The sequence below is a fragment of the Gallus gallus genome, chromosome 12, assembly GCF_016699485.2.
Source record: "Gallus gallus isolate bGalGal1 chromosome 12, bGalGal1.mat.broiler.GRCg7b, whole genome shotgun sequence".
Lineage (NCBI taxonomy): Eukaryota > Metazoa > Chordata > Aves > Galliformes > Phasianidae > Gallus > Gallus gallus.
Genome location: NC_052543.1, coordinates 10,554,847 through 10,581,383, shown reverse-complemented (window position 1 = coordinate 10,581,383; position 26,537 = coordinate 10,554,847). Strand labels below are relative to the sequence as shown.

General features: G+C 39.5%; 1 protein-coding gene across 1 annotated transcript; it reads right to left on the bottom strand.

The window, feature by feature from the left end:
- Positions 1-552: 552 nt before the first annotated feature.
- Positions 553-20,307, bottom strand: TXNRD3 (thioredoxin reductase 3). Its single transcript, NM_001122777.3, has 16 exons — positions 20,091-20,307; positions 14,629-14,689; positions 12,816-12,925; positions 12,168-12,281; positions 10,425-10,497; positions 9,479-9,598; positions 8,921-9,063; positions 7,394-7,509; positions 7,074-7,299; positions 6,865-6,957; positions 6,342-6,418; positions 4,945-5,101; positions 4,656-4,763; positions 3,698-3,793; positions 2,115-2,249; positions 553-1,826 (listed from the first exon to the last, which is right to left on the bottom strand). Exons 1-16 carry the CDS (start codon positions 20,211-20,213, stop codon positions 1,758-1,760), a joined length of 1,821 nt encoding a protein of 606 aa, NP_001116249.1. The 5' UTR covers positions 20,214-20,307; the 3' UTR covers positions 553-1,757.
- Positions 20,308-26,537: the final 6,230 nt, after the last annotated feature.

The window sequence follows — 26,537 nt, the reverse complement described above, 5'->3', positions numbered from 1 at the left end:
GTCACTTCTACATTATTATGCCTATTTTATTTCAAACTACAACATTTGACCTATTAAGACAAGAAAACTTTCACATATGCAAGGCTCTGGCAATGCTGCAGAAGACAGCAAGCAGGTGGCTCTAGCCAGGAACAAGCAACTCCCCTGAGTTCTGCAGCACAGTAACAGAAGTTCAGCAAGTGTCCCCAGTGCCCAGTGAAAGTACTCTGGAGTACTGCTAGGCATCCATACTAAAACCCCAAAACCTTAAAAGTTACTAAACACTAGAATACCTGCAAGGTGTGGTGATAAAAGACTAACATGTATATATGTAAGACATTCTGGATTATACAGACCGATATAAAGTTGCCCTCTTCGTTTGAACAGCAAAATCTGCATACAGAAGTAGAAGCAAGTTAGATTTCTGGAGCAAGCCCCCAGACTTGACAATTTCCTTTTCCATTTAAGAGATCACAGAATACACAAGTCTATGGAAGCATTAGTACTGCATATGAAACAGTATAATTTAAGCACATTAAGACTTCTAATGTATGCAATAATGTAAATCATGAGGTCAGACAACAAAATGCTGTGTTGTTTATTGAACTTCAAATGCCATATTACATCAGATTAAATAGTTAAAAATTACTTGTTTAATATAATACAGTGTTCAAAACAGTCATTCAAAACATCTCTTTGAACAAAGCTAAGAGCCAAATTCAAGCATAATTCCCCCAGAGTAGAAGGCTTGGGGGGGAAGAAAGCTTCAGAGTAATGACTGTACACAACACTACACGAAGTATGACAGCATACCAAGTCATTGTTCTCTGCTGCAACACATGCTCCAAAGAGACTTTCTATGCAATACATGTTACCATTGTGGACAGGCACCTACTGTATTAACAGGGCAGATTATTCCGAGATTCTTCTCTTCCAAACTTCAATACTGCACAGAAGAGTACGGATGTAACATTTCTGGGTTCTGTGATTTACACTAGAGCTGAAGCTAGATTTGAGACTATTAGCACTAAGTACAGCTGTAAACAGCAAGAGCAAATTGACAAGTCCTGCACTTATGCTCTTCAGCCCTGACACACACAATTACTCCAATTTCTCATCTTAAAGACATAATGTCACCTGAGGTCAAACTATGTGACAAGCAGCAATGTCTTGGAAGATTTGAATTTTTAGACTGGTTGAAGGGAGATACTAGTACTTTAACTGCACTGTTCATCCACTGCATCCAATTTGTGCCCATCTTACCTCAACTAGATATACAATTAAATTAAACAAAATGCATCAGTGAAATTAGATAACTTTAAACCACTGGTAAGATTCATTTAGTTATATACTTGACTTCTACTTCAGACATTTAAACAAGGCTCTGGAGCTTAGAAGTGTCAACTTTAATTTGTGCAACTTGAGGATTTCCTTCAGGAGAAGTTCAGTCATCTGACTGGATGAAGATATCTCCCAACCTTGCATGGCAGCCATCAGTCATAGCTCACCTCAGAGTAAGGTTCCGAGCCAGAACGTCAAAAAAGCACATTAGTGCTGATACCAAGCAAAGTCAGGATTTACTGTTCAAGATTTCCCTGCTGTATTACTGTTTCCATTTGCAACACTATTTACTGAGGAAGCCTTACTAAAGCACCACTCCCCACTGCACTACATACAGTGGTACTGATGCAAATGTCTATTTTATCCCACAAGTTTGATGTATAAGGACTTCCACAGAACTAAGTGTGCACAGTATGAAAACAAGTAAGACAGCAGGTTTAACCTCAGCAGCCCCGTTGAGTGATGTCTTGTCCTGATGATTTTGTAATATCCATCGTAGTGAACACCTGCAAGATATCAAAACAATTGCTTATTTACTATTGCTCTGTATCATAATCCACACAGCTATCAGGCTCTTCTTGTGAAATAACAATACTAGAGTTCTTTAAATTGCTACAATGAAAGAAGTTGCAGTGCACAATTAACTCCACCTATCACATCTCAATATCTTGTAGTCAGAAGTTAAAGAAATACTAAACAACACTCAGTATAAAATGCACTTCAGTATTCATTTCTTGCACCTAAGTAACCACCTTTCATAAGTAGGCTTTAAATAAAGTTCTTTTGCCCCTTACCTCTGCACAAGTTGGATGGATACCAATTGTTTCATCAAGGAGTTCTTTGGTGAGACCACACTTTATTGCAGCTGCAAAACCTTGGGTAACTTCACCAGCATTAGGTCCAAGAACATGAAATCCTACTACACGGTTCTTTGAGGTGAGAAGAAAACAAGAATTAGTGAAGTAGGTAAAGCTTAACACAGCTCTAGCACATAAACTCCTACTACACTTAAATTTATATGCTATGCAAGCAGGTCAATAGCATAGTCTTGGGAGAGAGGAAAAAAGCCACAAGCCACTCTGAAGAAGATAGTTCTTTGGCTTATTTCAGCCTTCCATACCATTATATCAGAAGAAAACAAGCTTTAACATGAGTGAGTTTTATAATTCTTGAACAGCACTAACTCAAAACATACTAAAACTAATCAACAGCAGTTGACAAAATTAGAATCTATTACTTTGTAGGTAAGCAGTATGTTCATATGAAAACATTTTTTCTACAATGAAATTCAAATGGAGGAGCTGCTTGTGCTGTCTTAAAAAAAAATCTGATACTGAACAGCTTCACTGGCTGTTCTCTTCTTCCCTCGAACCATTACAAAGGAAAATTAAAACAAACTAGGTTTGTATTCTGAGTAAGTTGTCTCTGTAGCACAAGATCTACAGTTGTGGCAGTAGCCTACAGAAATTAGATAAAAATGACTGTGGTCCATTTCAGTTCGCTTGATTCATTGATTTATCAAGAGGAATACAAAATGTGGCTTAAAACATTTTCCTAAAATATTCCACAATGACTTCAGAGAAGCTCTAATCCAGATTTAGACATAAATTCCTTATTTATTATTTACATTTCCACCACCAGCTAGCATGCTAGAAAAAAAGGGTTCTGTAAGGCAAGTCTCCCCTCCAGTGTTTTCATTTGGCATTTTTTGCCTCCAATAAATGCAGCCTTTGAGAAAGGCATAGGTAGGTTAATAAGGAAGAGTAAGCATGGTTAAGATAAGTGAAAATAAGCTATCATATAATTCCTTCTCTCCAAAGTCATTTTAAATAGCAAAGTCTTCCTTTGTATCAGACAGTTTTTCAAACAAACACTACACAGCACTGGCACTTTTTTTTTTTTCCAAGAAAACCCACCAATCACTAGAAAAATCACATTTCTTATCACTGAGGTTCTAGGATCAAAATGTTTGTGTGTTTAGCAGAAACCTGTAAAACATGTGAACACTGCAAAAAGCATGTGGCAAAAAAAAAACAAACAGTCCCACAGAAGCCTAAAACAGGATTGTAAATAGTACAGCCATTCAAAACTTGACGAAAAACTGTAGAACTTCTTCAATGAATCCATCCTTAAAGGATGAAGTTTCATAATCCACAAGCTATTATTTGCTGAAACAGTTGTTATAAAAAACACACCACACAATACACATCAAACAATCTGATCTTTCCAAAGTGATTAAATCTATTAAAACTACACTTACATTAACAGAACAGATAGAGCTGGCCTATGTCAAGCCAGATAACATATCAGACTTTTGGCTGGTCCAAACAGGTTTTCATGAATACACTGAACACACACATTCTGGCTTGCTACTTACACCGTCTAGTTTATTGCAGATAATCTTTGCGTAACAAGTATTGTTATCTCTGCCTGGTACCGTCCATTCAAGTGGCCAGAACAAACTGTGATAAACCTGAGGATGACAAGACAGGAACATAATTGTCTGATGAATTCAATCAAAATTTATTTTTTTCAAACTGTACTTGCAGATAGATGATTTGACATTTAACCTACTACATTTTGATTACTTGTTAAACAATATAGTGTTTTCTTCTCTCTCTCTCTCTGCCACCCCCACTCCCACCCAGTCCATCTTCCAAAAGTTATTAGAGGAACACTTGACTAAAAACACTCGCTCCAATTTAAATTCTCCATTTAATACAGCTACAGCTTATGATCATAATTGCAGTGAGAAAAGTTTTTAAGTTAGTATAAATTTAATATCTAGTTACTATATGTTTAACCTTACTGCGCAAAACAATTAAAGCAGATGCTAAATAACACAAAGTGTCCTATATCTGAAGGACATAAGGAGTTAAATACAAAGCATGCAAGCAGCTCTAACAGAACTGTCTTCTTCAGAGAATCACTTAAGCCAGAAATTATGGTAAAACAAATTACAGCTGACACTCCTAAAGTCTAAGAAAAAGATCGGGAATAAATTTATACGCAATGTAGGGACAGAGAACATATACAAAACAGACAGTCCTAGGAGTCTGGTATACTTCAGCAGTAACAGTATTTGTTACAATAAAAAAATGATACCCACAGCTTTGCAACCTGATTTTGGGCTCCTGAAGTCAAACCCTTCTCAGCAGCATGCAAATCACTACACACAATTCTCATGTTATCAAGTCCAGTTGTGAATTTCTAGGAGTCCAGTAACGTCATCATCTTATGACAACACTTTCATGATCAAAGGCCTGTCGAGATAACCTTTACAGACCCACAAAAAACGTCACGCTCCAAGCTAATCAAATATTGAGTGCTCTCACCTCCAAATTTTGTTTTCCATATTCTTCTATGGCTTTCTCTTCAGCTAGCCCACAGCTGCCGTACTCTAAAGGAGTAAACACTGTCGTTGGTACGTTGATATAGTCACACTGAAAAAAGAGAATATACATTTAGACTGTGCAATCAGTAAGTCATGGGAAAAATTATGAGCCTTTCCTTTTGTTTACCAAATGCTCACAGTCCCCACAGTCATGTGGGGAAATCAACTCATATTAATGCAATTCTAAGGCAAAAAGTATTGAAGTTAAAATTGTGTTCTTACAGATTTACCTTTGTGGAACTACCACCATAGAGCCTGCGGGCCAGGAGTTTCCCTGCCTGAATGGCAACAGGAGTAAGTTCAAGCTTTCCATCCAAGATATCCCCAATAGCATAAACATAAGGCACATTGGTTCGTTCTTCATCATTTACAGGTACTTTCCCATTCCTTTAAAACAAACAGAAAACAGAGTTCAATATCACAATCTTCCTCAGAGTCCTCCAAAAACTATTAAGGGGGAGATGTTCTGACACAGATGTTCAGAAAACATGCTTAGTACTTAAAATAAGAACATGGCCTTTCCACTTCATTTGTGAACTCTCCAAAGCATCAGTTACCTTTGCCTCTACATGGTTGAAGTCAGTTTTCAACGCATATCTGATGACAGTGAAGTTGGTCAGAAATCTTTGTACGTTTATCTTTTACTTGAATGCTATAGAGCTTGCAATTTACATTTTCCCCTATGGGGAAAAAGCTGCATCATTCATATGTTTAAATCACAGAATTACAATGCAAGGGACCCTGAGAGATCATTGAGTTCACGCCTCCCTGCTAAAGCAGGTTCCCTACAATAGGTTGCACAGGTAGGCATCCACCCAGGCCTTGAATATCTCTATTGAAATAGACTCCACAACCTCTCTGGGCAACCTGTTCCAGTGCTCTGTCATCCTTACCATAAAGATGTTCTTCCACGTGTTAGTACAGAACTTCCTGTGTTCAAGTTTTAGGCCACTGCTCCTTGTCCTACCATTACACACCATCAAGAAGAGCCTGAATAAGCTTGTCTAATAATTTTCTAGCTGCTGCAAGCTGACTCTAATTCTTCTCTCTCCTGCTCTATATAATCCTGCCTCTTCCTTTGTACCAAGTTTTGCACTGACTCTAGGGAGAAAACAAACAAAATCTGTAAGGAAGTGAGAAGTTTAATTCTTTAAGTCCTCAGACGGACTTGACAGATAAGATCCAGGACTACAGCATTACATGAAGACTTAAAAGCCTACTACAAAAAAAATGATAAGAAATCACACCACAAGTATACTAAGATTCCTGTAGAACTACAGTTTAAGCTCACATATGTGGAACAGCCATCACAAAACGCTGAAACAAGAACACTAAAACCTTTCAAGTTTGTTTTTTTTTTTTTGACAGGCCTCCCCTCATAAGTTAACAGAGTAAGTATTACGTGTATTGCAGGAGCACAGTGGCCAGCAAGTAGGTACTAGAATAGTTCTTCTATGGAAATGGAGTTTGAGAAATTGTACTCAAATCCAAAAAGGATAAAATGTCAAAGATTCATATAATTGCTTGGTTAAAAAAAAAGAGGATTAAAAAAGTATCAGTATCATTAGATACTATTAAAAAGAAGTTAAACTAAATCAGTGGCTTGCAGGAGCTTAGCAATACTTACTTCTCATTGATTTTGACACCAATTGTCTGTAAGCCAATATTTCTGGTACATGCATCCCGACCAATGGCTATCAAAACCTAAAAAAATTACATACAGTAACTTTACAGAAGTGTAAAGCTGATTAGGTTTTACTTTTCTCTGATACAGCTTTTAAGCATTCATAATTGAAGTAACTTGTTAAAAAAATTTTAGGAAGTGGAGTCACCAGCTCAGCCTCCCTCGTGTGCAACTTGTTTCAGAAATGCAACATTAGCTACAGAACAAAACAGAACAAGACAATGCACAAAAACTGAATTCCACTCATTTAAGTTTCACCTCTTCTGCTGAGGAGGTGCAATTGAAGATGATTATTCAATTCCCCGCTTCCCCTCCCCCCCCCCCCTTTTTTTTCCTGCCAGGAAGTTACTTGAATTATTTGCCAAGAAAGACTTTCCTTTGCCTTATCCTGAACAGCTTTTAAAGTATTTTAATACATTTTCACAGCACTGCTATATTTAGTTATTTCAAATCCAGAAATGCTTACAGTGTTATATTCTCCTTCAAAAAATTCTGGACCCTCAGTAGACTTTGCTGTCACTTTTAGTCTTCCCGGTGTGCCATCCTCCAGCCTTTCCACCTATAGAAACATTTGCAAGATTAGAATGATCTTAAGCAGTAGAAACCATATGCATTTTTACCTGTGTTGTTTAAGGTAATTTTGTGCAAAGAGAAGGAAGCTAAGAAAGCACTTGCCTGAGTAGGTACAAACTTTCTGATGAACGTTACACCATGTGTTTCCATGTGGGCACCTATTTTTTCTGCCATCTCTTGGTCAAAGCCTCGAAGGAGTATGGAACGCACCATTACTGTGACATCTAGACCTAAACCAGCAAGAAATCCTGCGCACTCCAGTGCCACATAGGAAGCACCCACAACTAGCGTTTTGCCAGGGCAGTAAGGCAGGGAGAAGAGGTCATCACTAAAAAGAAAAGAAGTTACATTGCTCTTTTAATACAGGTCTTTACAAGCATTAGAGCAGAAAAAATTCAGTCCATTATGCCTTTTAATCTTACCTTGTAATACAGTATTCTTTATCTCCAGGAATACCCAGATATCTAGGCCTTTCTCCTGTTGCCAGGACAAAAGTCTCTGCTGTGTGATAGGTTACTTGTCCTTTTCTATTAGTTGCCTGTTTATATAGATACAAAAGTTTTTACCATAGGTTTTACAATGAAGTAAAAAACAAAAATACAATCTTCACCTAAACATTGCAGATATGTTTAAGAACTAAGTGCAAGTAGTTTCAAACATTTAGACAGGCCATACAGATCACTGATGAACTACGAGTTTAAAGCAGACTATTACTCTGTTCTTTTAGGTTAGAGCACCTAAAATCAGTTACTACTTCAATTCTGCTCATATGAACAATTTAATCTACATGAGTAATTGATAACTTCAAACTATAAAAACCCGCAACAAATGAAGGGTGTTCTTCCACCCCTTGCTTCCAAGGATAGACCAACTAATTACAGAATAACATCAATCACTTCTTATGCTAATTTAGAAAAATAAAAATAAAAAAAAAAATCACTTAAATTCTCTAGGAGGGCCTAATACCCTATTGTAAGTGAATTAAAAGTAATTTAGTTATTTTCTTGATCTCTAAAGGCCAATGGGGAATTTTGTTCTGGCAATGCATCTCTTCTAAAATCCAATCTTCATTCTTCTTCTTTATTTACCAACACAGAAAGAGAAGCTTCCTCCCCAGCAAGTTATCACATCGTTTAGGTTGGAAGGGATCTCAGAAGTTCATCAAGTACAACAACCTGTTACTGAAAGTTTGTTCTACTTTATTTGTATAAAAAAGAACACTATTAAGCAGATAACCTGCATATGCAGACACTAAAACAGTTGGTAGATGAGGCAAGTAAAGCATACCATCTCCTCCGCACTAATCACTTGGTTTGAAAGACATTTCAGCCTTCATAAGCTCATACTGAAAACAGACAATTGCAGCCACTTATCCAGATAGTTTTCTTCAAAACACAATTCTTGCTATCCTTGCTACACTACTATCACTCACAGCAGGATTGCCAGCACATGCTCTGTCTTGCAAGACAGTTTAATTCTTATGCTGATACAGCATAAGGTTCTATCTAGCACTATTATGCAAGTGCTTAATCCAAATTTAATTTCTGCAGTCCGTGCAGTAAGTAGTACGTTTCTTAGTATGAAGAGTTTCCAATTGGCATAGTGTTACTGCTAAAGGTTTTCTGTGCTTTTTTTTTTTTTTTGGTTCTGACAGCTGACCTTCAGCAAAACTAGCCACTGAGACTACCCTGCCATATACATGCAAGACTTCAGTTTAACCAATATCCACCTTACTCCTATGTTTGCCAATCTAGTAACTTGCACTGTGACACATAATAAAGCAAAACATTAATTTAAATTGGTAACTTATTTCAGGAACGACTTCTTTTAGGCTGACTGAAGTAGTTAATGTCAGAATGAAGATTTTTCCTTTATGGAATTTAAAAGACAGCTCAAGAGCCCAAGTTTTCCCTCCCAACTAAATAAAATCTTTTAAACATACCACATACCTTGATTTTGTGTGGTTCAACAAATTCTCCATAGGAATTTTGGTATGTCACAGATTTCTCTCTTAAGGACAATCGATAGCCCCAGTTTAAAGAGCCAATGTAGTTTTGAACTGCTTCTACCATGATCTCCCAGTTGTGTTTAACTGAAACAAGCCATCAATTTCATATTTTAGAAACCAAAACAATGAACCATTAAAGAAAAGCTCAAATCTTATTCATTGTACATCTTGTTAAGCAGCCATCATTGTTATTAGTAACAATGGTACCTATTAGAGTCTTAAATCACCATGATATATTTACCTGACTTGTAACTATTTGAAATAAGCCCATTTGAAAAGCTCATCCATTAATTTGAGATAATGCATGGAACAAAACACAATTAGCTTCTAATCTTAAAGATTTTTATGTATGACTCGAGGAAGAAGAATCATTCTGATTCACTTAGTAAACAGAAGCAGAGTTCAATAGTTACCTAAGTCTGAAGTACACAGAACTGTCATATACCTATCTCAGAGTCATCTGTACACAGTCTTGTCTGTCCTCTATGCTCTTACTAACCTTGTTCATCATACTGCCAGCCGTATGCCCTTGAATCTTTGAGTGCTTGCCCCAGAAGAGCCGCTTGATGCATTAGCTTCTTAGGAATACAACCTACATTTACACATGTACCACCAAGTCCTAAGATGGGAAGAAGCATGTTATTGCTTGCATGAACAAAATATTTATGCTTCTACTGCGTGCTTTGTATAGTCACCCATATATCAGTTCATGATACTACAACAAAACTAACACAAAATTCTGCTGTTGGAGACATTTTAAAATACGAGTACATCAAGGTTACAAATTTGTATTCAGTTTAAGAAGTCATCTGACTCATCCAGACATGAAGGGTTTAACGTGACGTCTTCAACATAGATCCAGGATAGCTACCTAGAGGGTGCTTTTTAAGTTAGTTGGATCAGCGAGAAAGCACGACAAAAAGCCCAGAGTTCAGTATTATCTATCCTGTGGAATCTGAAATATGGATTTGCTTTAAACCTATGAAAGCACATTCACACTTTGACTCAGTCTGACCACTGAAATTCCTTACTCATTCTCAATTGCCAATAGCATTAACAAGGTCAGACAGTAGCTGCTTAATTATAAAAAGGTGATGCATGCATAGCCATACAGTCACGCTGTTTTAGACATAACCTAGATCAGTCATTCATGAAATAAAACCAGATGAACTGAAAGGCATTAAAATAAAAACAAACAGACAAAAGATTGTGAATACGCACACACACGTTCGGCCACAGTTTGAAACTGAATTATAACAATATTTAACAAAGAACAGAGTTAGCAATATACAAAACAGAAATAACCATCCAGACATGTCAGGAAAGCAACTCCTTTGTTATATGTTCTAGAATTACAGGAATTCTGCCATAATTTCGAAGAATACAAATCCATAGTTTCTTACAAATCAATACATCTATCACTGGTACTCAAACACCATATTTACCCCAGGAGGTTCCCAGGGGCGTTGGCACAACATAATCTAATACCATCACTTTCTTTCCCAAGGTAGCAGCTTCCTGTAAAAAAAATGGGAGATAAACCAGCATTAGTGAACATTTCCTTGACCAAGAAATATGACTGCTCATTTGTACTCATGATATACTTAGCACTAATATAAGGCTCTTTTGCTAATCAGTCTCATTGCCATGTGTAGCTCTTCTACCTTCTCCACTATCAAACACTCATGTCCTATGAGAACAGTTACAAAACAGCAACCTTCCAGTGCCTAAGAGTCACAGTACTGGAGCCATGCTTGCTGCAGTGGCAAGTGGTGGAAGGATAAAAGACTAAGTCCCAAAGTTGAAATAAGAGTATGAAGAACAAACTTAATTCCATGAAGACAGTCAAGCAGGAAAACAGGATACCCAGACACACCAGCATCTCAAGATTTTGAAGATTTTCAAGACCCAAATAGATAAGGCCCTGCATAACCTTATCTCACCCTGCTTGAAGCCAGAACTTTGATTAGGTATCTATCTAATGTCCATTTCGAACTGAATAATCCTATAACCCTATATCCATGGAATGACCAAGCACTTGAGTGAATCTACTCAATTTTAGATTTTTTTTTTTTAAGGGCTTTGAAACACCTAAAGGATTGAACCAATCTGTTTAAGAGCTCCTGCATACAATTGCTGCGATTCTGGATCAAACAAGTTTAGAATTATCCACTTATTTCCTATTTTCTAAATAACTGAACTCTTGCACTCTGAACAAGTTGGTAATTACCACCAGATTTACAGCTCATATCCTATTGAGGAAAGGTCCGTAGCATTCTGAAAACAACTAGCTAAGTGAAGCAGTTGTGGGGTAAAGTGGAGGGAGATTTACGTTTAACAGCTTATTATACTGTAACTACAGGAAATAAGAGAGCCTTTCAGAAGCCCTCTTCAGTCTGAGGACACTGAAGTCCATGCCATATCAACCACCTGTAACTGACTATTATGATATATACACAATTCTGGAGGAAGAACTCACATCAAAATGTCATATCTCTTTCTTTACCTTTCTTATATTGATCTAGTTATAGCTACATGCTTAACTGTACTGTTGTATAGCAGTCAGCAAGGCTACCAAGAGCAACCTCACCATGCCCAAACCATAAATTAACAGTTAAGATAGCTAGCTGAGAAGTGGAAAGCATAGGTTCCAATCCCTCATGTAGAAAACTGTACTGGCATCCCAAGTCTAGTGGCACTCTGAATAACAGCTAACTGTGAAAGAAGTGCCCAATCTATTACTCTTTCTAAAAAGTAGCTAGAAGGAACAATGAAGTGTGAAACAGTTCATTCAGATAACAATTGAACACACTTCATTTTAGATTACTGGTAGTCCTGGATCTTAACATGCACAAGTACTTCAAAAAACAGCCTGCAAGTTTTCCAGATTACTGTTTGGAAGCATTCAAGTGCCTGTACACTGCACATAAAGATGAGATACTTAAAAAGTTCCACTCTCAGCTAGGAACCTAAAACCTATCATTACATCAAGACCTGAATAGTCATTGTCTACGAAGTGGTCCATACAGGCTGTCATCCTTTGAATGAGCAAATTACTAAGAATGCTACTGATTAATTAACAAGACTAACACTACTAATCATGATTATATATTTTGTTTTATTCTACTGTGATTAATATGGGAACTTATTTTTGATGAAGTTTCATATACAACTTGTTCATGTCATACCTTGGAACAAGCGAGTCCGCCTGAGCCACCACCAATAACAATGAGGTCATAATCATAGGTTTCTGCATCTTTGACATCCCCAAGAATTCTTTGCAGTGTTCCATTCTCATAAGCCTGTAAAATCAAGTCACCACATGCTTCTAAGCAAAAATTGAAATACAATGCCTTTTCTGACCTAGATCACTCAGTCTAATTACTTCCCCTTCAACATTATAACAGAAAACACAGCTGTTCCTGAATTTCTGTATCTGTATGGCCAAGGACTCCTCCAAGTAATTTGATCTAGCTGAGACTGCTCCGAAAAGGGGATCCCAAAAATTTTTGCAATTGTTAAGTTTATGATCCTGGAAAAGATTCAAACATGTTCATGTTTTATTTGCACAACAGACTTTAGGCCACAGAACACACAAGTTAAAAATAATTGATGGTCTATTTCCTCAGTCCTACAGCTTGAATTGAGTGCTGCACAAACTTTCTAAGAGCCTGTCTGCAAACAAATTCAAGAAAATGCACATTTGCATATTTGTAACAGAAATGGAGAGGCTAAGTTAATTCACTAACAAGCTAGACAGTAGAAGCACAAGAAAAGTGGCTTGACCTAACATCAGCCCCACTCGTCTCCTCCTAGTTATTTTTAAAGAAAGTTACCTTGTAAGTTGCATCACAGCCACCTATATGTTTTCCATTGATAAAAACATTAGGAACCGTCCTCTGATTAGTTAGCTCTGCTAACACTTGCTGAATACTGGGTCCATCATCTAAAAATAAATGAAAAGGGTACATTAAACAACTATTTTCAAGAAGGGACTTTTTAGATAAGCTGACATTTTAAAGGCGTAGACTGCAATACACTATAGGCCTGTCAAGAAAATAATTATTTTCTAGGCAACACATTTCTACATAAGTTGAACACAGAAAATACTCTGCAAAAAGGCTGGCTAAAATATGGAGGATAAATAGGTATTTCGAGTCAAAATCCTTCAGGCTGAAGTAGTTGAAGTAAACAAGTTTAGTCCCATATTTTCTGGATTCTTTCCAGAATCCCATCCTGACAGTGTAACATTTGGTACCACACTTAAAAATTTTAAAAATATATTTAACTTTCTATATATATTTACACATACATACTAACTTTTGTATTAGTCTAAATATTGCTAAAAATTCATAATAATAGATGAAAGAAATAAATACAATTTAGCTATGTATTTATATATATAATACATACATAGATTAGATACCACAAGAGATCATACAGACTGCCTCTTTTTTCCAGTAGAACTGTCTGGAGTTCTGTTCCGCCTAAGTGCACACAGTTTTGCCCAGCAGCTTTGTATTATAAGAATTCAGAGATCAGAAGAATAAACATGGTCATGTTCAAAGTATCTTCAAGCTTTTTCTATCTGCCATGCTGTTTTAAATCTTCCTGTTTTAAGGCCATCAATGACTGACTTGACATCTGAATCACCAGCACCAATAGGCAGGCTCAGTTTAGAGCTCTCAACAGTTGCACAGTAGTAAATGTGGGAAGATTTTACAGTGATCATTGGTTGAAAATCTTTTTACTCCAAGACAGTATTTATTTACCATCAGTGCGAAGGAAACATATTCTTCATGACAAGTAATTTCAGGAAATCAATCAAACAAATACTGAGAGCTGTACTGTGTATATCTTGGGCTATGCCTAGTTTATAGCATCTCAACTTTTATTAATAAAAAGTAAAAAATAAGTCAGAAGAGGTGCTTGGACTACTAACACATTTTCCCCCTCGAATACTGATTAAACACACTTGAAAATAAAGGATTAGAAACTACATTTTCTTTCTATGCACAGGAAAAATAAAATATAAAATCAAATGATGATACATAATCAACAGCTTACTAATGGTGTGATGAAGAACTTAGTATTATTTTAGAAACTTTGTTCTTAAAACTACATGCATTATATGCACATGTATAACACATTACATGAGTAGTGAAAGTAAAGGCTTTAGAAAAAAACTCAAATGGATAACAGTCAAGACTGGGGAATTCACATTCTTCCCAATGACTCAGCAATGTTCCCTATGAAGGTCACTGTTACACCATACCAAACGTTAACAATTCATAAAAGCCATAAAAGAGAGGTAAGAGAAAACTACCAAAGGTTTCTTCCTGAAAGACAGGACTCTCAAAGGAGAAACCAGATATCACATCCTCTGTACATAACATCAGTTGATGGTTTGTACAGAAAGAAGCAGTCTTTAGTTATATTAAGAACGTACCCCCCACACTAAAATCCATAATGAAGCCCAACTACTTTTTCGTCTCTGTACACTTAAAGTTGAGACTCAATGATCCTCATGAGTCCTTTCCATGATTCCTTAAGTGTCACAGTTAGTTCAAGACAGCTTCAAGTCATGCATGTTCACCCAGCTTTAGTTACATTAAGCAACATCTGATACACTTTCTTTCAGCTACTTACCAGTTACATCCAGTTCCAAAGCATAATACTGTACACCTAGAGAGCTGAAGAGTTCTTTCACCTGTAACAGAAAAGGACACAATGTTTTTGTACCCAGGCAGACTGCCAAGGTAAAGTTTTACCAGATCCAATACACAGTTCAGGGTAAATGGAGACTTTTAATTCTCAATTATACAAATGTATAAGGACTTAAGACTCAATTATAATTCTTTGAGGGTATAGCCATAGATGTCTTGCATAAAGTTTGGCACTACTTCTACATTTTGCACAGTCCTCATTTAAAGTCAGGCTATTTAACAGCATTCAGATGAAGTAAACCACAGAGTAATCTCCTATTAAAAGTTTAACAGATCTTAAGAGACACCTTCTTTATACAATTGGCTTAGCTGCAGACCTCAACATCCCCTGAACAGGTAAAAACAATGACAATAATTGCTATGTAGAAAAATATCATGAAGAAAAATCATGCAGCAGTCAGACCTTGTGAGTACTAAGGAAAGAAAGAAGAATGGGGATTAGAAGATAACTTGCAAAAACACTGTTAAGCAAAAAAGCCCAAAACCATTATAAAAAGCCACAAGAGTAATCTCTAAGCACACACAGTGAGGGCAGCTCAAGCCTGCCAGCCCTGTATTCAGTCTTTCAGTTTTGGCCACTGTATTTCAGAAAAGATTTAGAACAAGTGGAGAACAATTAATCTAAGCAGTCGATGAGTTTAACGTGAAGAAAAGATGTGGAAAAACAGCTGTGTTTAAATAATTAACTGACTGCCGTAAGGAAGAAAAGTGGTAGTGGAAGCAATAACTGATGGGATTGAACTGCTTCAAGAGATTATTATTAGACCACAGGAAAAGGTTTTCCTGACAGCAAGACACTGAAACACATTGCCCAGGTGGAAGACAATCCAGATCAGTGAGTGACTTCAAAGAGCACATCAGATGTGTTTGAACTATCACGCATCCTACTCTGAGGCTTGGGACAAGACTGCAATTTTTTTCTATTTCTGATTTTGGGTTTCTGTTATAACATCTGCCTCAGCCTCCAGGATCAGACAGGAGCAGTTCTAACTTACATGCCTTTTTTTTTTTTTGTTTCCCCATCTAAATAATTCACATCCTAAACGTTTCAGGTATCCAGGAGCCAGCACGGAAACAGTCAACCACCTCTGTACATGAGCAAAAGCCACCCTACACAATAACTTGAGCTATTTTTTTTTCCTCCATGGGTTCTGGATGCTCTTCTAATACTAGTTCTGAATGGACAGAGTGCTACCACCAGATTCAAATCAAGCAGCCTTTCAGAAATGAGATTTTTTTATGGCAGCATCTATTTGTAAAACTGGCAAAACTGAAATTGAGCGAACTGTTCTCACAGTTTGACAAGGACATACCTCATAACACAGGTAATGTTATAGCTGGCATATTTACTCCTAAAATATATCTTGGCAGACTTACCTCTGCAAAGAGATGTTGTAAGGCACTGGGTGAAATATCTGCTTTTCACCCTGTCTTGATATAAGAACAGCTCTAGCAAGAAGCTATAGCTAAACTTCTGCATGCTCCTTGCCAGCCTGGATTCTCAATGGCAGCTTAGTATGCCTTGAAGGTTTTTTTTCTTGAATCAACAACAACAACCAGCTTTCTGATGAACTCATATTTATTGACAACACTTCACTAAGTTGAATCACATTTAATAAGCTTAAAAATGTTAAATGTGATAAAAGCTTTTTGTGTCACTGTGATCCATGAGGTTACTATGCCAAGCGCCAAGTATTTCACTGCTCTCTGCTTTCTAATAGTTTCAACTTTATTAAGACAAATATATAGCTTTTGTATTATGTATTAATGAAACAAGTTTCCTTACATCATAGTGAAACAGTAACATACCAAAATAAACCCTGTTTGTATAGGTAACAGCATTAATTTTACACCTACAAAATAAATGAAGTTAGAGTGGACTTTTTTGGAGGTCACCTGATGCAGCTGCCTGCTCAAACAGGACCAAACATGAAGTTGGATCACCTTGGGTAAAGCACTGTCCAACTTAGTTCTGAATACTTACAAGGACAGACAACACAGCATCTCTGTGCTGTTCCAATGTTTGACCACCCCCAGCGAAGAATTTCCCTTTCATCTCATTACAACATACCTTCTTTAATAATGTACATATTGTCCTTTGTTCTTTCGCTCTAAAACTGAGATTGTGGCTGTTCTCCCTATCAGGTACCAAGTGGGTGATTAAGCAATATAATCCCTCCTTATCCTCCTCTTAAGGCTGAACAAACCAACCTCTTTCTAAGACATCCTGTGGCCCAGACTTCTAAAACCATCTACACAGCCCTGAAAACTTTCATTCTAAACTCATTATTACCCTAGGGCCTGCTTGCTTACTGGAGAGACCACAGCTATGGGCTGAGTGAGTGGGAAACAGCAGCAAAACTGCTCCTGCTCTGCAATTTCTGTTATAAGCCCAAGCTGAATGCCATGGAATATCTAAAAAAAAGCAAAGCTCAAAAAAGATTGCTGCTATCAAGTAGCACACTACAACTCTGAAGGGAAGTCACAAAATTTCCTGCTTGGCTGTTGTTTTAGTCTGCAGCTGAACAGCAGGGTGCAACAGGCAAGTTTTCATCAGTGCCCTTAAAAAATACATATAAAACAAATGCATCTCCAACAGTGAAACAACAGACAGCAGTGGGGAGGACAGGACAGACAACATTTTTAGAACAAGGAAGGATTACACTCAAGAAAAGACAAATTTAAAGCGGTGCCTTTAGGTGATGTTTATTCTCTACTGAAGATACAGAGTAGAGAAAAAGAACCAGACAAATAACAGGATCCCAATTAGAAGCAGTTATTATAGATTGCATGAATAGATTACGCATGTGTTAGTGGTGATGAAGCAGAAACAAGAGTGATAACTATATGCTCAAAGTTATGAAATCTTCCATACGAGCAAGAGAGACTAGATCTTGCTTTGGAAAATATGAGCAAGAACAGAAATCTAACAGCAATCATGAGTAGTCTAGAGAAAGCAAACAGGAAATGATTTCTAGTAAATACTAAGAATTCTGCAGACCAAGCAGCACAACTGAAGTAATGAAATACAAAGCCTTCCCAGGTTTTCAAAAGAAAGACTCCAGAAAAATTTTTACATAGCAGTAAATATAGAAATGGCCCCATTCAGCCTGGCCATGAATGCCTCCAGGAATGGAGTGTTTGAAACAAAGAATTCTTCCCACACATCTTCTAGAACATGAATGTACTCTGAACTAGCAATAAACATCATCAGTTTCTCAATTAATCCTACCAAAAGCACACTGCTAACAGCCATCCATGGTGAGACACATTGCATAGTATTAATATCTCTGTCTTTACAAATTCAGAACTATATGATTATAGGCTAAATACCCAAGCTGTAACAACTCTTCCAAATTATATCCGCTTCATTAATTGTACAGACTAGATTAGAACACTGCATTAGCCATTATTCTCTCGTTCCTTTCGCTATTTTCTAAGTCTTCATAGGGAGGAGATGATAATACTCATACTATTGAAGATATTTCTTTCTTTTAGCAAATGATGTCTCAGGTGGCTTCTCCCTCCACAACCTTTCTTCTAATCATCCCTCCGTAATACAAACAATTTCTACTGGCTTTCTTCATCATATTAACTTTCTTCCCTGTTCAAAAAAGGAACATAAACCAAGAAAACCTGTTATGAGCTCTTCTCTGCTTCACATCCCACCCCTCCAAATTTATCACCTGTTACTTAACATTCATATGAGGTCTTTTAACTCTCCTGCCTAGGAAGGGCCATGAGAAAGGCCTCTCCCTACTCCAGATACATGTTCTCTACTTTGCAGCAATAAAGACACTATTCCCCAGATCTGACTGCTTCCTAGATGCAATTAATGCTGTCTGATGGAGCAATTCCATACGAATGCAGGAAAGGACTGTAATCTAGAATTTAATTACTGGACTGCAATAAGCCTACTTTTCTCATTAGCTCCTTGTGTTAGTCAAGTCCCAGTGCAATGCCAAAAAGAGATGAATGAATAGGTTGCAAGGTTTGAGAAGTTGCTATGCCATTTTATGACCTGAAAAAACACTGGACTGAGCACCATGCATGCCAACAGTTGACTGGTCAGGACCACTGAAAGCACAAAGAACAATACAGTGAGGGACAACTTTAAGTATTTCTCAAAGAACAGCACTGAAGTCGTCAACAAGCAGTTCCCCTCAAAAGAAGATACCATTTCTGCCAGATGGACTGCACTTGAGCAAGATGACCAGCCTACCATTAGTTCATTTTCTCAAACTTACACTGATTAGATAAACAAGTTTTATTAGGAGATAGCTGCTTACTATGCTAGCTTTCTGCCAAAACATTCTTGGCAAGAAAAAATTGATTCGTTTGTCCTGTTGTTTTATACACAGAAGCCTCCCTTCCCAAGACCTTGACTTTCAGTTATAAGTTGAGACAGAATATACTCAATATGTACTCCTACAGCATGCTCACAACATATCCTCCCTCACAAGAGCTGCTGTGACTAAACCTAAGCTACACAACGGAGTGCAGCTTCTGAGTCCTTTTCCTGGTTGCCCGCTCCACTGAAGACTATCAGAACTCAATCCCACACCTCCTCTCACATTTTTTCCCTCAGTATGTCCACATCAGACACAGTACTATTAGGTTTAAACATTTCATAACACAATGTTTATAAACATTCATGATTCACAGTGCCTACAAACACCCTGATTCTGTGAGGGGTATAAATGAAGCCTGATGGTATTATAGGACTCTAGTGAAGATCCTACTCTTCTTTTAAAACTTTTGCTCACCAGTTACAGCTGTGTGTGATTCATATATAACAGGGCTAGAAAGATTTCTGTTCCCTCCAATCATCACAACTCATCACTAGTAACTTTTCTTTGGTAAAATATACGTTACGGCTGGAATTCGGAACTCATGCTCTTGCAACACAGTCAGCCTTCTCCCTCCAATTTAAAAGCCAGCAGAAAGCTCAGCCTATCCTCTAAGCAGCAGCTTTGCTCAAGCTGGACACAAGCCCTCAGCAGGCAAGCACACGGCCAGCACCCCGACCTCCAGCTAACAGATCCCAGAGCAGCCCGACAGAAGAAAAAGCGTCATGCAGTGCTTCCCACACACTCGTCTGCCCTGGAAGATGAAAAAACCGCCGAGGACCCAGCTCCGACCTCGCATCACTTCAATACTATGGGCTCCAATGGGCGGGAAGGACACGACACCGCAGATCGCGGCCCACCACTCGCAGGGCGCGGTGCCCGCAGGGTCAGCTCTCGCCCCCCTTCCACGTGGACTTCCCAGGCCGGAGCCTCCCGCCTCGCCCGGGGGCCGCACCAGAGGCCTGCTCCGGCCCGGTAGGAAAGGAAGGGTCTGCGTAGGGCCCAGGAGAAGTGAGGCCCCGCGGCGCCTCCTCACCCGATGGCAGTAGGGGCAGTAGCTCTTGCTGAAGATCATGACGCGGTGCGTGGCGATGAGGGTCCGCACGCGGAGCTTCAGGCCGTCCCAGTCTGGGAGCTGTGTCTGCCCGGGCGGCGGCATGGCAGGGCCGTGCTGAGACGAGCGGCGCTAAGGTGAAACCGCCCGCGCGCGCCCCGCTCAGCCAACAGCGGCGGCGCGTGCCCGACGCCCGGACTGACCCCCAGTGCGGCCACGCCCCTTCCGGAGCGGGGAAGGCGACGGGATGGGCTGAACCATTCGCACGGAGGGGGGGGACAAAAAGCCAAAGAGAGCTTTCCGCGCTTTATTTCAAGGCACTGACTAAGAATCATCATCAGAAAATCGATATTAATATTATATCGGAGGTGTTAGGAGTTAGAATTTACCAAAAGGTGACATGGGGGGTGGGTAAACTTGCACTTTTGAAGACATACATCCCCGCTGAGAGGAGGAATGGAGTGAGCCCGGAGGAGAGTGACGAGAGGGCGCATGCGGCGGCAGTGGCGCTGTGCCGCGGTGGCGGGAACGGCGTGTGGCAGTTTGTTCTACTGCTGTGTGTCTGCCTCCCAAGAGTCGTAGTTGTTCTCAGGACTGAAAGCTGATACGCCCTCGTGGCCAGCTCCCTCCGAGTTTTATTTTTCTGCCTGATACCATAAGGTGTGGAAATTCCCTTTGGCCTGTTTTAGTCAGCTGTCCTGGATCTGTCCTCTCCCAGCTCCTTGTGCACACCCAGCCTCTTTGCTGGCAGGCAATGGGAGAATTTCTTGACTGAGTGTGAGCACTGCTCAGTTGCGACTAAAACTTGATGTGTTACCGACGCTGTTTTCATCAAAAATCCAAAACACAGCAGCATGCCAGCTCTTACTAATAAAATTAACCCAAACAAAGTCAGGATGTGGAGGAGAGAGCAAAGCTGGAGTGGAGGAGCGAGCAGGCCTTTCCCTGCTGGTAGTTGCCGTTGGTGATTGAAAGAAAAAGAAAGGGCTGATACACAGAAAAAGAAAAGGGATAAAGTCTTCTCAGTAATAGAGAGTCAGGAATCACCACATTGTTAGTCCTGTCCATGCAACTCAGAGGCTTTTGGTAGCTCTGATTACTGTTAGCAGCATAGGCCCTAACCCCATCTTTCGTGCTCTGTTTTGTTTCTTAGAATATCAGATAAAATTCAGCCCTCAAGATTTTACCCTTCAGGTGGATCCCTGTGCCTGTAAGGTGTTGAGTCTGGAGCTGGCATGCCGTCTTTGGATGCACACTCACTAGCAGACAATGCTGAACTGTTTAAGCAATGGAAAGGTAAACATTACCACATGAAGTGGTTAGGGAGAGGAGATTCTGAGGAAGGGGAATGTGGCTTGTGGAAAGAACCAGGAAATTGTTTTACACAGGAGTGTGAATGATTCTATTCAATAAGAAACATGCCTCACTGCTGGCCTGTCATCAACTACAGAAACAGCCTAAAGAGTAAGAGTAAACTTCCCCACCTTCCACATGAAAGGCCTTGGTCTGTCTTCTCTAGTGTAAACAAATAGAATAAAAAGAACTGGTCTCACTAAGACTGTCTTCTATTGTGGAATTACTCATTTTAGTCTGAGGATTAGTAAAAGCTAAGCCCTGTAAAATAGTCCTTAACGATGTAGCATAATGTGCCATGGTAAGATACTGATGCAAAATGCACATAGGAGAGATATAAGAAGGGAAGGGAAAGGAAGGGAAGGGAAGGGAAGGGAAGGGAAGGGAAGGGAAGGGAAGGGAAGGGAAGGGAAGGGAAGGGAAGGGAAGGGAAGGGAAGGGAAGGGAAGGGAAGGGAAGGGAAGGGAAGGGAAGGGAAGGGAAGGGACATAATTCCCACATCTCTTGCACAGGACTAGATGGCATCCTAAGGATTTGATCTCATATTTAGAAGTGTAAACCTACACACCATTCTTGAAAACCTAGAGTAAGAGCCTCTGCTGTGAAAAGGCTCCAAAGGACAAACTGATGAAGACAGCAGATGTTGGAAGGATTTCCAAATGAACTTGTTTGCAAGTAGAGATTTGGAGAAGAAACAAATGGCTGGTAGAAAAGAACCAGGGAACTATTTGGAACATAAGAATGTGATAGGTTTTAGCCACCCTTTTGTCTAAAATCAAATTCATGTGTCCCCTGGGCTTGCTCCTGTTCCTCACGGACATTCAGATAGCCAGGAGTCTTTATGCTGCTGAAGGGAGTGAAGAATAGACAGAGAGCTCCCAGTCACACCTCTTTGTTCTCCAATTCAATCCTCATGTGTCACGACAGAAAAGGAGAGATCATAGCCCATATCCAGCCTCATATTCCACTGGGAATTTGTCCATGAGATGAGGTTGCTGCCTATCTAATATACCCAGAATGCTCTAACAGAGTTAAGAATGAATAAAGACTGTGCCTTAAAACCAAGAAGATGACAAAAGCCCTGAACTACAGCCTAATGTTTTCTCACATTATGCCAGCACCTTCCCTGACCTCCTAGGAATTTACCCTCTGCACCAGAAGAATAAATGTACCATATTTTAGAACCACACTTCCTGGTTTGCACAAGGAGCTCCAAATCTGCCCTGAGTTTCAAGCATTACTAAAGACATCAGTCTTAAGCCAGGAGACAGCCAAAATCCTTGGCCATGAGCGTGGTTCCACCCTTTGTCAACATTAACAATGGAGACACTGAGCCGTGCTGGAGGCTGCTGAAAACCTGATTTGATAGCCAGTCACTTGGGTGATGTGCAGATTGCCTGCAGCTCAGGATTTATGAATTAGTGTTGATGGCAAATGATGTCTAAAGCCTTCTGGCGCATTCATGGATTTTGGCACCATTAAGCGCATTACCATCAGCCTGTTGGAGCGCTGGTGGTGCACAAAATAGGGGCTGTGTAATAACCCTGTTCTTCAAGTCTGAGCTGGGAGAGCCTTTGGATCAGAAGAGACTTCAGCCACAGAGGGAGGGGGAATGGTTGTTCTTCCTTCACTGAAGAAAGAGGAAAATAAGCTCTTCAGCCAAGAATCAGCACTCTCCAGGATGAGCTGGGCATAGCAGTAAGTTCTGTGAGCAGAGGCAGTACTAAAATACAGAGAGCTATACACAGCAGAGGGCAATCACATCTTCATTGTTGTAGAGATTCAACATCCCACCCTGGAGACAGTGGTGGAGCATCGAAATGAGGTCTGGATGTTAACTGCTATTGGCAAGTCAATGGGGGGAGCTCAAGGCACACCAGGAATTTTTTTTCATCAAGATCTTGAGCAGTGAGAAACCTTTGTGCTCCTTTTCAGGGGATGTCTGAAACAAGGCAGTTAAAATGAAATAATTGAGGTGGAAGTGTTGGGACCTGCAGTCGTTAATGATGTACACATATTTTTTTCCATACAATGCTCATTCTTGTGAAGCTGTAATAGACACAGTGGGTTCTGTAAGTTTGCTTTCCTCATTTTTCAAACTATTTGCTGGTTTGTGCCTGCAAATGAGAGGTGGCTGTGCTCCTGCTCTGATGCAGATGTTATGTTGGTGGTCCTGTGTTTCAAAATTTGGCCTTGCTGAACGTATCACATCTAATCTTATCTATCGCACTATCAGCTTAAAGTGTATGACGAGCATTCTTTGAACAAAAATTAATTGTTCATTAATAACGATAATAATTAACATCATTATTAGAATGTACTATAGTGAGCATGAGGCTTTCTGAATGCATCATAATTAGATTGCCAGCAGTTTGGCTCAGGGAATGTCTCCTCCCATAGGTGTAGGGCACAAGGGCACAGTTTATGAAGAGTTACATATTTTATAATAAACAGCTTTAGGGCAAGTGCCAGGTCTTCTTCCTTGGGCAGCTGCAGCAAGAGGGGAAACAACGAGGCTGTCAAGTTCTAAGGATTTATGCAGACCAGGCTCTTCCTTTACCCAGCTGAAGCTTTAATCAAATCAGAAAGACTCAGTCTGAATCTAAACCTGCAGAAAAATGGCTTCCACCATTCAACTGTGTTAAATGCTGCAAGCCAAAAGCTTTTCTAGAGCTAACAGAAAGTGTCGGTGCTCAGCTGCTTTACAGAATGCGCCCTTTTATTTGCCTGCTTTAATGAACAGCATGGTGTCCATCTCCTGTGCACCGAAGTCACCTTTCCGTGCTAAATTTCTTACAAGGTCTTCTTAAAAGAAAAAGGAAAAGAGAAGAAATGAAGAGAGAAGGGATAGAAAAGTCTTTAATCTTTTAGAAATATGGAAACTTGGCTGTATTTCTAAGCAAAACCAGTTCCTTTAAGAAGTTGCATGCTACACATTTCCCAGGAGAGTATTTTAATGAAAGGTTTTTTTTCTTTTTTAATTCTAGCCAGCTTTAGCAAGACAGCTCTTTTGCACTTGCAATGCAAGGATCTTGGCCCGGGATCCACTCCCCTCTGCATTCCTCCAGTGCAATTTCTGGGATCTAGAGCTGCCCACTGATAACGTGCTATTCTGCACTTGAGAGAGAGATGGTCAGAAGCATCAGAGGTTAATATTTCAGAACAGGGAATATTCAGATGTTTCCTGCAGCCTCTTTAGCTAGACCAATTTATTTTATCCTGCAGCTGCACAGGAATGCTCAGCAGGGAGGTCAGATAATAAATTCAAAAGCACAGATTTCTACATTGCCTTTTGTCATAGATTTATTATGAAGTGCGTCTCTTAAAGTCTATTTACATGGTTTTTCCTTTAGGTAATTAAATACTGTGCTGAAGAGAGTAAGGATTCTTCCAGTTTTTCACCCCTGGAGCAGTTGTATCAGAGCAAGATCTCTTTCTGCATCCAGATTCCCACCCAGTTTATAGTTGCTCTCTAGTTTTTTTTTCTTTCAATGTGTGGACAAGCTGGCTGGACACCTTGGAATTCTTAACGTAAAGAGCTCTGCCCTTTGTGGCCTTTGGTTCACACATACAGTATTGTCTGCTGATCAGAAGGGTGTTGTTGGTTGCCTTGTTGATTATTGTTGAAAGCAATCCTTTTAGGACTTCCACTGCTTCTGTGGAACCACAGAATTGTTTGAGTTGGAAGGGACCCTTAAAGGCCATCTGGTCCAATGAATAGTGACACCCACAGCTCCATCAGGTGCTCAGAGCACATCCAGCCTGACCTTGAATGTCTCCATGGATGGGGCTCCCACCACCACTGGGCAGCCTGTGCCAAAGACTCACTGCCCTTACTGTAAAAAACAATTCCTTATACACAATCAATGAGATGGTTCTAATGCTGACGAGGATAATCTGGTAGTTTAATTTTGATCCATTCAAGGTTTCACTTTTGCTAAGGGCGGTTCCTTCAGTAAATACAGGCCCGCACAAGAGGCTCCTAATGTTTTCTGCTCCTGGGTGGTGATCTCATACAGCAGTCTTTCTTGTGGTTATTTGATGCTTCCAGGCCTGTCTGGGGCCAGGACGGTGCAGGCAGCACAAGGGAAGGTATTGTGGAAAGGAAAAGAGGTAGAAGAACCTGCATTTGCCAAAGATTTAGAGACTGATGAAGCTCTAATTTCAGAGAAGGATGAAATAAATCTAATTGCAGAAGTAGTTTTCATGGCTCTGCTAGATAACAGCAAAACCTAGACACAAACCCAGACTATTGTCTGCATTTTAAGACAGTTCTCTCAAATTTTGTTTTGCTTAAAACAGTGGTGGGAAGGGAAACTCAACCTTGCTTTTAGCTTTTGTTGCAAACGATGGCTTGGAAACATGGGTTTGATCATCTCAAAGATCAGGCTGACCATGGAAAGAATCCTTAATGGCACAGTTTTAGAGCCAATCTGATGGCTTTTATATGCTTCAGTGGCAAGGCTCAGGACCCAGCTCGTTAGAGCCTGTGATCTGATTGACTCTTGATCCTGTTTGTGGGTTGTCCCTATTTTTCTAGCAGCTTAACCCAGAAACCAGAATAAAACATTCACAAAATCTGATGTGTGCCAGACCCGAATATTATCTTTTGAAGTATCTAAAATTGTTTTGTGCTTCAGCCACCAGTGGGGTGCTACTTTAAAATCCTAATGCCAGTGCACTCATTGGACTCTCTGTATTCTCTCTGTATTCAGAGGAGCCTTACTTTGCTGAGACAATATTCACAGTTTGTCTAGCTAATTTTAAATTATTGACTTTATGATTGGTGAATCTGTGGAGGAAAGCCTTAATGCTGTTCAGTGAAGGTCTAAAATCCAAATCAGAGCAAATGCGTTTATTGATTTTAATTAACTGAACCCAAAGTGATAGTAGCTCAAAGTAAGAATTGCTGAAGTGCTGCTGTTGGCCTTGGAGTTTCCCTAGGCTGCCTTGTGTTTGTCCTTCTCTTCTACAGTAATCCACAAATCCCTGTCCTCTTGAATGTCAACACCTAGCACTGCAGTCATTGTGAAGAGTAGGACAACAGAAATTATTTCGTCCAAGCCCACTGCTCTC